General features: G+C 30.0%; 1 protein-coding gene across 7 annotated transcripts in view; it reads left to right on the top strand.

Moving 5' to 3' along the window:
• Nucleotides 1-16,220, top strand: part of LOC145332169 (unc-112-related protein-like) — a 93,822-nt gene that overhangs the window by 62,012 nt on the left and 15,590 nt on the right. For 4 of the 7 annotated variants that reach the window (XM_080177125.1, XM_080177123.1, XM_080177124.1 and 1 more), the window contains exons 4-10: nucleotides 7,193-7,262; nucleotides 7,606-7,677; nucleotides 12,807-12,905; nucleotides 13,034-13,097; nucleotides 13,289-13,372; nucleotides 13,930-14,010; nucleotides 14,757-14,810. In XM_080177125.1, the coding sequence (XP_080033251.1) occupies nucleotides 7,193-7,262; nucleotides 7,606-7,677; nucleotides 12,807-12,905; nucleotides 13,034-13,097; nucleotides 13,289-13,372; nucleotides 13,930-14,010; nucleotides 14,757-14,810 (524 nt within the window). The remainder of the gene's footprint in view (nucleotides 1-7,192; nucleotides 7,263-7,605; nucleotides 7,678-12,806; nucleotides 12,906-13,033; nucleotides 13,098-13,288; nucleotides 13,373-13,929; nucleotides 14,011-14,756; nucleotides 14,811-16,220) is intronic. The other 3 variants (XM_080177128.1, XM_080177127.1, XM_080177126.1) reach the window with 1 other exon arrangement.

The following is a 16,220-nucleotide window of genomic DNA, read 5'->3' as shown; positions in this document are numbered from 1 at the left end:
TCTATCTATTGATTTAAATATTTTCCTATTTATTTATCTATCTTTCTATTGATCAATAAATATATATAAAAATCTAAGTACATAAATATTTATCCATCTTTTCTAACTTTTTACTGTTTCCATTTTATTGGAATAAATTGGTAATTGCTTGCTCTGCTGTCCTTTTTGTGTTCGAGATGTTTGTTTGTTAATTGTAACTAAGGTTTTGAATCTCAATAATCAAATCTTCATGTCAAAAACCTAAAATCGTAATAAATAAAGTAATAAGGTTTTTTTTTGTTTAAAGCTTAAGATCACAATAACTAATGAACCGATTGGGTAATGGTTTTAGGCTATTTAAATTTTAGATCTAAGTCTTGGGGTGGCTTTAAGCTTTTTTCTAGCTCCCTTTTGTCCCTTCGATTTTTTAATATTGAGCCCTTAGATGCTAGTGGCGTAGCCGCTAGTAACAAATAAGGACCTAACTATTTCTTTTAAATTATTGAAAAGATACAATAGATAGAACAACATATTATAATAAAGGCTATAATGATTTATAAGCAAGAGGAAAAGTAATGAAAGCTAATTGATGTCTTAAGGAGAAAGAAACTAATTTAAACATATCATAAAATTTATAGGGATCTAAAGGGATAAGACAATGGCCAACCACCTGTATACATCCTCAATGCCGATTCACAAAATTACAACAATTAGTGGTTAAAACATTTGGATACTCAACTTGATAATTCAACCATTCAATATCAATCGAAGTCCCCAATGTTGTTAAACCAACAAACAAGAAAACGTTATTCTAAAACTTTGGGGACTAGTGTAATAAACAGTGTAATGTCCCCCTTCCACTTTGTTAGGTATTTAAATTTCTTTACAAAACAAGACAAGTTTTGTAGTCTTTTATTAAAAACTCCTTGAAAGTAAAGGGATGGGTAAAGTCAAAGTTGAATTTATTTCTTTTGCAATTTTTCAGGGATTCCAGGGATAGAATAATCATTTACATTTCTCCCTTTCCTCTCTTATATATGAAATTCTCCCGTCGTTGGTATAATGTGGAAAGAAAGGGTTGCTGATTAAAATCTCTGCTATTTTCCCCTTCCACCGTGTCCATCTTTTCATTTAACTTATCTGCGACCTTTGCCTTCTTGCTTCTTTGACCAAATCAGCGAAAAATGGAAAAGTAAATTTTGCAAATAAAACTTACCCGCTTGTCATTGAAAAGGTGACGGTTTCAATTACTCAGTGTTCAAAATTCAATATATTTAAGAAGTTAAAAATGTACATACTTTTGACATGTAAGGCGCGTGACACTCATATAAACAGAAAGAACTGAGCAATATTTATCCTTATACTAAAGTAACAGGATGTCTGTTTGTCTGTGTGTTTGTGTGTCTGTACCGAAGGATCTCGCTAACCGCTGAACCGATCGGGTTCTCCTTAACAGGGGAGATTCTCATATGTCCTGGGAAGGTTTTTAACTATTTTGGGGGAGGGTACTACCACCCTCCCAAAAGAAATGACAGAAAAATTGAAAATTTTCTTAAAATCTGGGAGACTTCAACGCACTGGTCGCCGGAAGGGAAAAGCAGTTTTTTGAAAGGGGCTATCTGAGATTATTACAGATTCTGATATATACATATATAGACTGATGAAAAATGAAAAAAACGAAATCAAAAGCGTTCCTTCTTGGGAGAAAATCCGGGAAAAAGATATTAGCTATTTTTAACCTAAAATTCACATTGGCAAGCCTGCAAAGAAATATACAGACATTTTAAACATGTCATTGCTCAGCACCTATAAGTGGTATAAAAATGCTACACATACCATTGGAAAGCTCATAACCTCTAGTTTTCATATTGGTATATAACGTTTTTGTACTATTATTAGTTTTTGAGCTATCCTCTGAAGTATACTCAAGTTTTCAAAATGCAGTTTTTTCTTGAATTTTAAGTTTGATACTTGTTACACAAACCTTTTTAAAATTGTTTTGCTTAGCACCTAGGAGTTATATAATTATTTTATATAGGTATATTTGTATATTTTGGGTACATTCAGCTTTAGCTTTATTTAAAATAGTCTTTGAAATGTGTATAGTTTGTAGTAAGAACCAAGGAGGATTGGGGGGGGGGGGAGTTTATACAATACACTTATAGGCAATGAAATTCAGTATAAAATTTTGCTGTGGATGTTTTTGGGCTTGTTGTTATACATATTAACCTGATTCTTTTTGTAAGATCTCTTATATGATTAAATCTACTAGTATAAATATTGAAAATTGAAGTTTGGCACTATCCTTCTAGGGGCTAGTGGGGTAAAACAGCTCCAAAACACTAAAATCTGAGCTTATTTTTAGAGATATCAAGATAATTTTTTAAACTTTTTTTTTGCATAATTAAGCTAAGTAGTCACTAAATATTTCATTTTGCTACTTTCCTTCTTGGTACTAGTGAGTTTTAACACCCCCCAAAACACAAATATTATAAGTTATGAGCCTATTTTTAAAGATATCAAGATGATATTTTTATTTGAAATTTATTCACATAATTGAGATACATAGAAAAATTGAGATTTTGCCCTGGCTGTTGTTATAGTTATAAAATGATTTTTTTTCTTATATGATTGGATCTACCTGTAAAACTTTTAAAGATTTTATTTTTAGCACTTTCCTTCTAGGGGCTTGAGGGGTAAAAAGCCCCTAAAACACTAAAATTAAAAGCTATGAGATTATTTTTAAAGATATCAAGCAAATTTTTCTGATGTAAACATTTTTCACATAATTGAACTAAGTAGCTATTACAGATTTCATTTTGGCACTTTCCTTCTAGAATCTAGTAGAGTAAAATATCCCCCAAATACAAATATTATAAGTTCTGAGCTTATTATCAAAGATATAATGTTGAACTTTCATGAATGATGATTTAGTTCAGTTATTTGAAAAAAAGTTTTCATTAACAAAATCAGCCCAATATTTTTTTAAAAAGTCCAGAACTTAAAGTTTTAGTAGTTTTGGTGGCAGTTTTACCCCACTAGCCCCTAGAAGGCAAGTGCCAAACTTAAGGTTTACTGGTAGATTTAATCATATAAGAGAATTTACAAAAAATAATCAGGTTGATAACTATAACAACAAGCCTAAACATCCAGAGCAATATTTTATACTAAATTTCATTGCCTATGAGTGTATTAACACCCCCCCCCCCCTGGATCTTATAACTTTACAATTGAAGGTGTTTCACCCCACAAACACCTAGAAAGAAAGTGTTAAAATTAAATTTTTAGTGGCTATGTTTCTCAATTATGTGAATAAATTTTAAATTTAAAAAATCAGCTTAATATCTTAAAAATAGGCTCATAACTTATAATTTTAGTGTTTTGGTGGGTGTTATACCCCGCTAGTCCCAAGAGGAAAAGTGCCAAAATGAAATCTTTTGTGGCTACATATCTTAGTTATGCAAAAAAATTTACATTAAAAAATTAGCTTGATATCTCTAAAAATAAGCTTAGATTTCAGTGTTTTGGAGCTGTTTTACCCCACTATCCCCTAGAAGGGTGGTACCAAGATTCAATTCTCAATATTTTACTGGTAGATTTAATCATATTAGAGATCTTACAAAAAGAATCAGGTTGATAACTATAACAACAAGCCAAAAAAATCCAGAGCAAAATTTTTAATACTGAATTACATTGTCTATAAGTGTATAAACTCCCCCCCCCCCTTGCTCCTTGTCACTTACTACAAACTATACATATTTCAAAGAATATTTTTAATTAAGCTTAAATTTAATGCACCCAAAATATACAAATATACCTGTATAATTATATAACTCCTAGGTGCTAAGCAATACAATTTTAAAAAGGTTTGTGTAACAAGTATCAAACTTAAAATTCAAGTAAAAACTGCATTTTGAAAACTTGAGTATACTTTAGAGGATAGCTCAAAAACTAATAATAGTACAAAAACGTTATATACCAATATGAAAACTAGAGGTTATGAGCTTTCCAATGGTATGTGTAGCATTTTTATACCAATTCTTGGTGCTGAGCAATGACATGTTTAAAATTACTGTATATTTCTTTACAGGCTTGCCAATGTGAATTATAGGTTAAAAATAGCTCAAATCTTTTTCCCGGATTTTCTCCCAAGAAGGAACGCTTTTGATTTCGTTTTTCGCATTTTTCATCAGTCTATATATGTATATATCAGAATCTGTAATAATCTCAGATAGCCCCTTTCAAAAAACTGCTTTTCCCTTCTGGCGACCAGTGAACGTAACATTAAGAGGTATCCGTAACATAAAAATTATCGTAAACTTTCACAAACTGAAACTTTTAAAGTGCCTTTAGAGGCCTCTAGGGGCGTAGCCGCTGGTTTTATATAATTTGGTGTCTCTATTATAACGAATATAATGCTAAATTTTCATATTTTTTTGAATGGTGTAAAAATTGAAGGAAAATTTATTTGTGATTTAATTCCTGATTCTCACATAGACCACACAAACACACACGCTTAATCACACATTCAAAAACACATGAAAAGTTATCTTGCATTTCAGCTATATTTTAAATAGCAGTATGGACATTATTATGTTAATTATAGAGTAGCTGCCTTCTCCCCCTAACCTCTTATTTTCAATTAATTACAAGATGGGGGGGGGGGGAAGGGGTGGTCAGTGTTTAACAGGATACTTAGTGTGAAATCACTAAAATATCTTAAAAAGATCAAAAAAAGTTTGCAGATAATAAGGAACAATTTTCAAAAATACTTTTTTTGTGTTTTGGTCAAACAAAGGGTCGTAATTAACATAACAATGTGCAGTATTTACCCCTTGTAATTTGGGTAGATAGATAGATAGATAGATAAATAGGGGGATAGATAGATAAATAGTTAGAAAGAGTCACAATTAACATAACAATATTTAGTATTTACTCCTTGTAATTTGGTTAGATAGATAGAGGGATAGATAGATATATAGGGGGATAGATAGATATATAGATAGAAAGAGTCACAATTAGCATAAGATTTGATTTAATTTGTTTTAATAGATATAGATTATTAGATATTAGTCGATATAAATATTAAATTAAGATAGATAGATAAAGTGGTCATAATTAATATTACAATATTTATCGTAGATAGACAGATAGAAGAATAAATCTACCTTAAAAATTGACATATGTAGCTGATGTTTTTCTCTATCCAAAAAATTACCTAAAATCCATCATTTTTAGAAGGTGACCTCCCTTTCCTCGATCATTCTAGATTGACACACGAATAATAACTGTTATAGATGGATAGACATAAGTTGAAATAAGGAATCATCAACAAAAAAATAAGACCATTTATATTATAGGAGGTAGATAAATAATAGTATTAAACCAACCAAAGACTTAAATATGAAAAGAAAGCCTAAAAACATCCAGAGAGCTAAGTTGATGCTGCTTTAAAATATTGTAACCAATCGGTTCAGTGGTTAGCGAGATCTTGACGGCTTAACAAAATAACTTAATTAATATAACAGGATTTTACTTTTTATTAAAGATAATACTGGGCCTTTCCTACAATAAAAAAGTCAGAGAGAGAGGGGACAATGGGCCGGTTATTACACTTGTCCAAAAAGTCATATGATAACGTTTTCTCATTTGTGCGATTTAAAACTTTTGGGAATTTTATTGAATTTTGATTGGTCGGTTTACTAATTTGGTTTTTCAAACGTTTCAGCCACTAATTTTAATCTACCGAAGGGGTAATTTATGTATTCTCATTGGGGATGTACAGCAATTTATCGGCCATTGTCTTATCCATTTAGATCCCTGATTTTTTGTGTTGTCACCTCCCTAGTTACTTGTATCCTTACGGCGTACCCCAAGGCTCACTTTTGTCATCTAAAATAACCAGGTGTTTATATTCAACCACGGATTTTTGTTAAAATCTCAATTAAAAAATTTAATTTTTGATGTGTAAGAAATAAAGTCATGAGTAATTAGGATTTAGCTAATTTTTGAACGTTTAACACCAATGGAAAAGTTAAAATAAAAGAAAAACAAAATAGCAAGCAAAAAATGTCTAAAATTTATCAAATAAAGTAGATAAACGAGAAGGTAGAAATTTATATAATTTGCTATTATGTCTAAAGTTGTTGTGTTATCTGGTATGATTACTTTAGAACAGGACAGCATACATTTAACACTTTTAGGTGGTCGTCACTTTCATAGGAGGGGTGGTATCCGAATATTATATATATAGTTGTTTTGCCCCTAGCCTCTAGGGGAAGACAGGTATGTTCTGGGAAATAGCTTAAAACCATCCCTATACATTAACCTAGGGACCAATAATTTTTGAGATTTTGAGCTTCAAACAAATAAACCTTACAACCTAGATAACTTAAAACATTCTCAAGATAAGTAATTTAGTTTTAAAGACAGCGAATTTCATAACTAAACCTAACATATAAAGCAAGGAACAATCGCACATGGTTTGATTAAAATGTATAAGATAGAAGGTCAGGACGACCCTAAACGTAAAAAGTTTAACTTAAAAATTAAAATATTTTTTTTGTGATTTAACCCCCTTTCCTTTTAAATATTTAATATATGTGTTGTCATCCTAACTGAGTCGTTAAACCACTTTTAATGAGCAAAATGCGGTAAAATCTCTCTTTTCTACGGTACACAACTCAAAGCCCTTGCACTTTTACCTTACTTACTTTAGTTGAGCCTAACCTAACCTACCAATAAGAAGCATAACATATTTTAAATTTTAATGATATTCTAGATGGAGGGACATATGTGTAGTTCATTGATGAGGAAAAAACAGATTTTGTCAAAACTGTTTCTTTCATATTTTTAGATTTTATGACGAGGAATTATTATTTTTAATGCTTAGAAAAAAGGTTTTATGCTGGGATACGAAAATATGACGATTTTAATAACACCCTTGTTTATGATAAACAAAAATATTTGTTCAAAAATAGATGGTTTTAAGCAAATGAATGGGAGGTGTGTTTATAAAGCTTACTATCAAAATTTACAATCCAATGTCCCCTCCCTGGGTTTATGACAATCGGAATAATTGCCGAAGAGTATTATTTTTCATTTACTTGGTTAGGTTATAAACGTGCAGTTTAGTCCCACAGGAGATAGATAGAACATTTTTTTAAATCAAAAAAAAAAACTTTAGTTATTAATAAAATTTCTTTTTGTTCAGATATTGCTATGGACTGGTCAGATCATGCTATCTGGTGGCCAACTAAGAATATATGGCTAGATAAAACCAGGTATATAGATGGATAGATAGATAGATAGATGGATAGATAGATAGATACATAGATAGATAGAGTTGGGGGAATTTCTTGGCTCAAAACACGCGTTACACATTACCATGCACAGTTAGGACGTCCAAAAAATGTCGTGCTATTAATGTCTGTTTGGTGTTATGGGACTGTAGCCTCTGTATGAGATAATTGATAGCAAGACATACAGTCAGAGAATCTAATAGCGGATCTAAGCTTCTGACTAACAGTTTATTTTGCTTCATCTCATTACAACAATTTTTAGGCCATTGTCTCACCCCTTTAGATCTCTGGTTGATTATAAAGTTTATAAGATTATTTATTTCAGATGGACCCTTGATCAATATTCAGTGAACGCGGACACTGTGATTCATTTCACTCCTATGCACAAAACTTTAAGGTAGGTTTGCTGTTGTTTTCCTCGGAGGGAGAGGTCATTACACTGGTACCCAAAATTTTCTAACCATGTTTTCTTATTCGGTGGCTCTAAAACTTTGGGTACTTTAATTGAATATTGATTGGTTGATTCCAAACTGAAAGCGTTCAATCTTTTCAAACTATTTTTTTCAAAAGAAGGGATAGTTTTGCGCATAATTAAAGGGGATTAACAACAATTTATTGTCAATTGTCTTATCCATTAAGTTCCCTGTTTTAGAGTGGCTGGTTGTTTATTCGTAGGTTTTAGGGGAAATCCTTACATAATATTATGATACATCCATCCTGGCGTGCCGTTTTAAGTCTATTTCAGGACCCTAAAAAAAGTAAAAAAACTCTTTAACTGCTCTTTTTAAATCATTCATAAAAGAAGATAGATGGTGTTGGTTTTTTTTGTGTTAATCCCCTACTGAAATAGGGTTTAAAAGTTAAAAGATCTATAAAGGCGTGGCTCTCAACCATCTAGGAAATTAGGAAATGAATCCACGATATCAAAAGTGTCCATTCAATTAAACTAAAATCTTTATTACATTTAGTTATATCAACTGTACCTAAAGAACAACAATGTAAAATATTGTAATAAAATCATAATTAGGATGAAAGTATGTCCTTTTTAAATATCCTGTATTTGCGCAATTTTGCAACAAATTTATGTACAATTTTTATAGACTTAACATAATGTTCTGATAGTAAGTTCTGACACTCTACAAGAGTTATTGTTCGTTTGTCCTTCCTTTGATTTTAGAGTTACGCTCTTATGGATGTTGTCATCCTTGTTTTATACGATTTTTCTTCACAGTTTATCAAAATCTCGGTTTTGAAACTAAAGTTAATGTTGAATTGTTGTAACACCAATCCAATCATGAAATTAAATTTTCACCAGTTTTCGTTTTCTCTAAACAAAGGATTTTTAATAAACTAAAAAAAAATTTCCTGGATAAAAATTGTATTTGCATTTCATGAATAATTTAGGCAGCACAGCTACTATATAACTGTACTGGCGGCCACGCCCCTAGAGGCCTTTGCAGGCACTTTTTTATTTTAAATACTTCCCTCCCCCATTTTCAATTTTAGTTTTAACTTTTTTTTTGATAGAGGGTGTAATTTTTTTCTTGGTGCGATTTTGGTGGCACCCTCTTCAAAACCAGTAATTAACCTGTCCAGGACCTATGAGAAGCTACACTGTAAAGGAGAACCATATAAGTTCAACAATTAGCGAGTTGTACAAAGACAGACCGACACACATAGACTCACAGATATCCTGTTACTTTTGTAAAATATTAATTATCAATCAAAATGAATGCCTTTCAATTATTGAAACTTATACTTTTCTCTTATACTATACTATCATGCATATTGTTAGATGGTTATTGCTGTGCTACCAAAGTACATAATCATCCCTATTTTATTTAATTGCCTGAAATTAAATTAGATTTGAATAAATCCAAGTTTTACAAATAGTAAATTAATTAATTATTCATGATTTTACAAAAAAAGTTTATAAAATTTTTATGTTTATAATAAGAATATGGGACCATAGAAAGAGGAAAAGAAGGGGAATGCAAATTAAAAAATAGTTATTTATCGCAACGAATTATTGTCAACTTTTCGCGGATATAAAAATGAAAAATTTTAAGATTAAAACAAGTTTAAAATGCCCGGGCTAACAAAAAAGGTATTAATTTTATGATTTTTTATTTTAGTAGTCGTGGAAAATTGTCTGTAATGCGATTTTTTACATGGTTTTTCAGTATGGATGAGAACTAGTTCAAAATCAGCGGATATTAATCGGGTTTGAAGCCTTACTGGAATAGTAAAACGAACATAAAAAATGGCGACCTCACGAACTAAAAACATTAAACAGTAGCTTTGCATTACAGCACACTGTCCGAATTTTTTTCCTATCATAATCTTATCTTAAAATTGCACACTTTATATCTGATTGCAAATCAGTTGCAATATTTTTCTATCTATCTATCTGTCAATCATTCTATTTATCTAATTATCTAACTATCAATAGTATATTATTGTATATATAATAACAGTTTTTATCTATCTATGAAATCATGAATAAGTTTCGGCTTAGCCTATAACCATAAGTTATTAGTTTTAGGTCTTAAAATTATTATTCATTTATTCTAAAAGTATAAGAATTAAGCTAAACATACTGTTTATCTATCTATCTGTTTATTTTTCAATTTGGGTATTTTTTTATTAATATATCTAACTTACAGCCCATCTTTTTTTTATTTATCTATCTATCTACAAATCTGTTATAATTCTAGTTTGCTGAACACTTTGCATTTTCACAATGATTTTCAGCACGAAATCGTCATTAAAAAACTGCAAGGCATTCTTTCAAATGTGTGAAAAAGTTGCAATTGCATTATGAAAAGAATTATTAGGTTAGGTTATATTGGGTATAGAGCACCACGGCAGGGTTAGGGTCCCCTGCAAGTTTAAGGCCTAAAAAAACAATGTGTTAAGGAGTTTTTCTGTTTTCACAAGGCACTTTAAGGGTAAGTATCGTCATTTTTACAAATGATATTTTTGGGTTCAAAAGTATGGTGAATCTAGAATAGGTTATTTTATGAATCTTTATTAAGAAGGTTAGAGTAAATAAAATGGTAATCGCAATTATTCTTTAAAGTTATAGTATACAAATGAATATATACCTACAAGAATACCAATTTTCAATACTAAATTTTTTTTTACTGTTTTACAGGGCCTACTTGAAATCTTTAGTCTTTTGTTTGATTGTAATATTTGATTTCATAATTGGTATGCAATTCTTATTTTAATGTGTTCAAATCAGGGAGTAACGAGATTTAATAAATCTACAAACCGCTCTTTTCCCATATTGCCTAATTTAGAAAAAAAATATATTTAAATGTTTGATATTTTTGTCTAAAAAAATTATTTTGTCTTTTTTGAAAAAAAAAATTTTAAGAAAATTACAAATTAGTATTTATTAATGCACCCTGTTACTTGACATGATTGGATTTAAAAAAAACTTCAAATAATTATTTTGAAAAATATTTTTTGTTTTCTATCGACAAATATTTAAAGAGTAGCTTCTTTGCTAATAACTTAATAACAAAATAGTTCATTTTGAAATTGGCAAACGTCACTTTTTTAGCTGAAGATTAATTTAAACAAAAAAAGTTGAGGGGAGCAATTTAAAAGTCATTCTCTTTAAATCTGAATGCCAAAAATATTTACTCATTTTTCATTATGGATATTATAATCATTTCTGTAGGACATAGATGAAGAGTTTGGTACCTTTTTTTCTGCTGGGGCTAATCCGAGGCATAGATAGACTATGCAATGCATCAAAAGTTTTCTCATCACGTTCTCTCATTCGTTTGCTTAAAAACTTTGGGTACGTTTATGACATAAAGGGTGAGCAAAAAAAAATGCGTAGATTTTTAAAATTCAAATTGCGCGGCTTGTGTTAAAATGTTATGCATACCGTTAGAACCGCTAAGAAGTATATTTACAGGAAATATAAAAACGATTCCTGTGCTACGCATAGTTTAGGAGCTACGTGTTAAAATGTCCCAACTGACTTAAAACTTGACTTGCGAGTAAAGTTTGGGACATTTTACCTTCTGGCTCCTAGATTATTTGTAGCATAGGAACCGTTCTTAAAATTTCCAAAAATACAGTTCATAGCGGTTCTAACGGTATGCGTAACATTTTTCTAATATTAAAAAAAGTCGCGCAATTTGAAATTAAAAAATGTAGGCATCTCTTTTTGCAAAATATCATCTCTAATTTTAGTTATATTTTAAAATTTACTCGCAAGTCAAGTTTTACATCAGATTGGACATTTTAACACGTAGCTCCTAAACTATGCGTAGCACAGGAATCGTTTTTATATTTCCTGAAAATAGGTTTCTTAGCGGTTCTAACGGCATGCGTGCCTTTTTCTACCATTAACACAAGCCGCGAAATTTGAATTTTAAAAATATACGCATTTTTTTTGCTCACCCTTTATAAATGGGATGGTTCAAACTATAAGTGACTGAACTTATCAACCGATAATTTAAATCTATTAAAGGGGGCTCATTATTTACGAAAAAAACATTTTTCTGCATGAGGTCTCAGATTTTGATAAAAAACTTCCAGTCCCCTTCATTTGGTCATAAAACTAATTTATCGAAAATTTATTATTCGAAAAACCTCCAAACAAGGTTTGAAATCGATAGGACATTTCTATCATGCCTAAATGCACGAGAAGTCCTTAGAAATACAAACATAGAAATACAAAGAAACTTCCTAAATGACTTGCTTAAAATAATTAAACATGAAACCTGTTTTCTCGTACCTTGAACTAATTTTAAAACAATTCTAATTAATTTTTCATAAAGTATACAATATGATAATATCAGAAATAAATGTATAAGTATATATGATAATCTATTCTGGTCGTTTTTAGCGACTCTACTGTGTTTATATTTCCTACGATATTGGCTGATATCAAATTTATATCGAATTGAAAATCGGTAAAGAGTCCCCCATCTCGTAAATATAGCTTACATATTGCTCATGCCCTCTCTATTCTTTTACTTTAATAAAACAGAAACAAAAATTCATGAAAATCATCGCCAATAATTACCCAATCTGTAGATTAAAATCATTGGGTGCATTCTGCTTGTCTGTAACAATCAATGAAGATTTGATAAAACTTTGGATACCAGTTTATTTCACAGTCCAATGTCCGCTCCCTCCTTAAATATTATAGAATTATTGAAATTTGAATTAATTAATATAAAATTATTTGAAATTAATGCAGAATCATGAACTACAATGTTTGAAAGCAAAGTAATTATATTATGAATTAATCATAACACTCTAATTAGTAATGATACTATTAAAATAATTATATTTAAATATCGATCTATTCGTCTAAATCTCCAATTATTTTTATTAATCTATCTTTTTTTTATCTATCTGCAATATAGAATTTTTAATCTAACTATCCATCCTTGCCTCTCTTTTTAATCTATCATTCTATTTATTATTCCCTTTTAACTTTTTGAGTATCCAGATACCATTTATTAGACTCTGACTACAATTTGTATATTTTAGAATCCAACTGCCCGACCTTCGTTATGTGGACTGTACTGTCGACTTCAGCGTAAAGACCTTCAACTCTTGTGTCAATATGTCTAGGGACCTCGGATTAAGGTAGTATAATTACATTAACTTAAAATACCATTTTGGACACTAAAAAAAAATAACTACCAATTTATAAATTTAAGTCATATGCAATAGAACTAATAAATATGAAACATTAATATTTTTTTTCAATTAAGACATCCTGAAGAATTATCCCTGTGCAAGCCATTGGACCCAGAACATCTTAAACAAAATTATCAGGTATTTAGACTTTTATGGTTCTTTGAAAACTACATGAGGGAAACTGTGATTATTTAGAATATATGATTTAAAAGAAGTTCTAAATGAAAAAAAAGTTTCTAGGATATCTTATTTTTATTACTATGTGCTTCAAAAAACTAAACTTGACTAAATGCGCAAAACTCTTGTAATGCCGCGTATTTTTGCTTTAGGAGGTAATGATGCGAAGACGACCAGTACAGTTGACAAAGGAATTACAAGGAGATAGAATTGATACAAACACTTTTGTTTCACAGGTAAGAAAATTAGCTGTATATCAACCTATCTTGATAGGAAAATTATTGCATTTATGTATTTTTCCATCAATTCATCCATACATCTATACATCCATTTATTCATCCATCCTTCTATTAGTAATAGAATTATCCAATGTACACCAAACCTTTATTTATTATCATTTATGCCTCAATATATATCTAGGTCTGTCCATCATCATTCAATTTCTATGACTAAATACTAGTGGCTACGCACCCTAGAGGGTTGAGGAGAACTTGAGAGGAGGGAGGGGGGACCCTATACTTTCATCCACTAAAATTACCCTTCATCAAAAACTTTTTAAAACTTCCCTAAACATATGATTAGCTTCACTGCTAAGGAGAGCCATACCAAACCAGCGGTTAGCAAAATTTTATACTATAGAAGACATTAAGACATATAAACATCCTGTTACTTTTATAAAAGGATTAATCCATAGTCCTTACATTACATCTATCTATCCATCCATCCATACATTAAATTAGTAACCTTAACCTATCCATTTATATATTTCCCAATGAATAATATCTGTATTAAGACTGGTACACTAAGACCCCAGAACGGCACCCCCAACTCGACACTGCTGAAGACCCCAAAAATGCAAAGAAATAGCCCACAGGTAAAAAAAATATTTTTAGTTTTGTTTTATCATTGCCAGTCCATTACTATCTCCTAAACCTTTCTTAACCTAACCTAAATTACAAAAAGTAACTAATGAATTAATTGAATTGGGTATTGTGTTTAGTCTATTGGGATTTTGCCGGTTTTATTTTGAAGCCCTTGTAAAAATAAATTTCTTCTGAAATATTTACTAAAAACTAGGATTATTTTGTTAAAAAGGATAATCATTAACCCAATTGACCTCTGAAATCTAAACCATTGAAATTATAAAGCACAAAATTCGTATTTATTTAACGATACTTAATCCTGACACATGCAATGTTTTTGCTCTCTCAACCATAATGAGCGCAGAAATGCCGCGCCAAAAGTTATTAACGTTTTTACGCGGGTTTTTCTTAGACAACCACACACGTGCGCCGCCATTTTGATCTTTACCCCACCACTCATGTCTTATACATATGTGGTGAACTATGAATATAATTTGGAAAATCCTTCTTTACTCTCAATTTGATCATCCTCCCCCCCCCTCCACCCCAGAACCGAAAGGCGTAAAATTTATAGCCAATTTTCCACTTTCTGTCTAGTTTTTCATGTTTCCATTGAAATATATTGTAAATAAATTTTACTTCAAATTAATTCATAATTTTCATTTTATCATATCATACTAATGAAATAGATACTAAAATAAAATAATAATGAAATAGATCATAAACAAATGATAAATAGAATATAAAACTTGTATAGATAAAACATCTTGGAGGTTATAGAGTTTCCCAGGGTCCTCCTTATTCACAGGGGGTGAGTTATACTAAAATATGATCTGATATAAAATAGTAAAAATTAGAATAGTAAATGTTTTCCAGTATGGCTTCGAAACCGATTAATATCTGCTGGATTCAAACCGGTTCTAGGCCACACTGAAAAATCATGTATCGTATCGTATCATATCTAGTTTTCTACAAATATAAAAAGTTACAATCACATTATAATAAAACCACTTTTGTTAGCCCGTGCCTTCGGCATCTCGGGGGCTAACAAAACTGGCTTTAATCTTATTATTGTATGTACATTTTCATATCTGCGGATGGCTGTTTATAATACGTGGAATAGAGAAAATCATAAAATTACAAATAAAAATAGTTTTTACCTTTTGAAATCAAATCTAAATGCACCTCACTAGAGGTTAAATGATCTCTCTATTCTATAAAATTTCTACATTAATGTTTTCGAACATTATTAGTTGATGTTTAAATGTAGAACTTTAAAATTAAATTAGGAGATTTATAATAGTTATTTTTTTAGTTAATAACTTTACATATAAAGAGAGGGGTAGGTTTCTGGTAAAATCCGTAAAGGTTATGTGTTATAAGTTAAAAACAGTAGTAGAACGATAAAAATTTATGTTAACTTAAAAAAAAATTTGTCTATAGTTCTTTTCAATAAGAAATACACATATTTAGTGAATATTATCGTTCTACATCTCATTCATCTCGTTATTAATGTCACTTAATCTTCATATTTTTTGTTTATTTTGAAAAATTGTTAGTATAGCAATAGCATCAAAAATAAAATTAAAATTTAGAAGTACTAATATCATTTCTTTACATACAAAAATACTAAATCTACACAATTTAGAGTTTAGTAGTAAATGCATTAATTTTGTATAGAATTTTGACAAACACACATGTATGTAGAATTATTTGATATAAAGTTACTCTAAAGTCTGACTTTATTGAAACTTAATACTATCAAAATAAACATATGAGTTATTATGTTGTTAGGTGTAGTATACTTATTTAGATTTTCTATAATTTTATGTGTATTATATTTAGTTTAGATGTGTTTTAGGTTTTTAAAGCATGATTGTAATTATATGTTGTTTTTATATGTTTTATAAAAATAAATTTCACTTAGAAGCACAATGACATTCAAAGAGTATATTTTAGAAAGATAAGTCTTAGGATAACTATTTATTATGATAAATTTCCTATAGTCTTTGCAAATTGAAAGGGGTAAAACATTTCGTTAAAAAGCTATAAACTATATTTAATTTACAATGTATAGTCAAACCCTTTTTGAAATGAAGCTTTTTATATATAGTGCATATGATAAATAACGCAATACTATCCTACTATTGGTCAATTAAAATGTATACTGGCCTGCTATTGGTAATTTAGTTATTTGTCATTTGTAATGTATGACGTCAAT

Source organism: Acartia tonsa, chromosome 11, assembly GCF_053477335.1.
Source record: "Acartia tonsa isolate MP-2025a chromosome 11, ASM5347733v1, whole genome shotgun sequence".
Classification (NCBI taxonomy): domain Eukaryota; kingdom Metazoa; phylum Arthropoda; class Copepoda; order Calanoida; family Acartiidae; genus Acartia; species Acartia tonsa.
The sequence above is the reverse complement of the archived record's forward strand: the minus strand, read 5'-3'. Positions and strand labels throughout refer to the sequence as shown.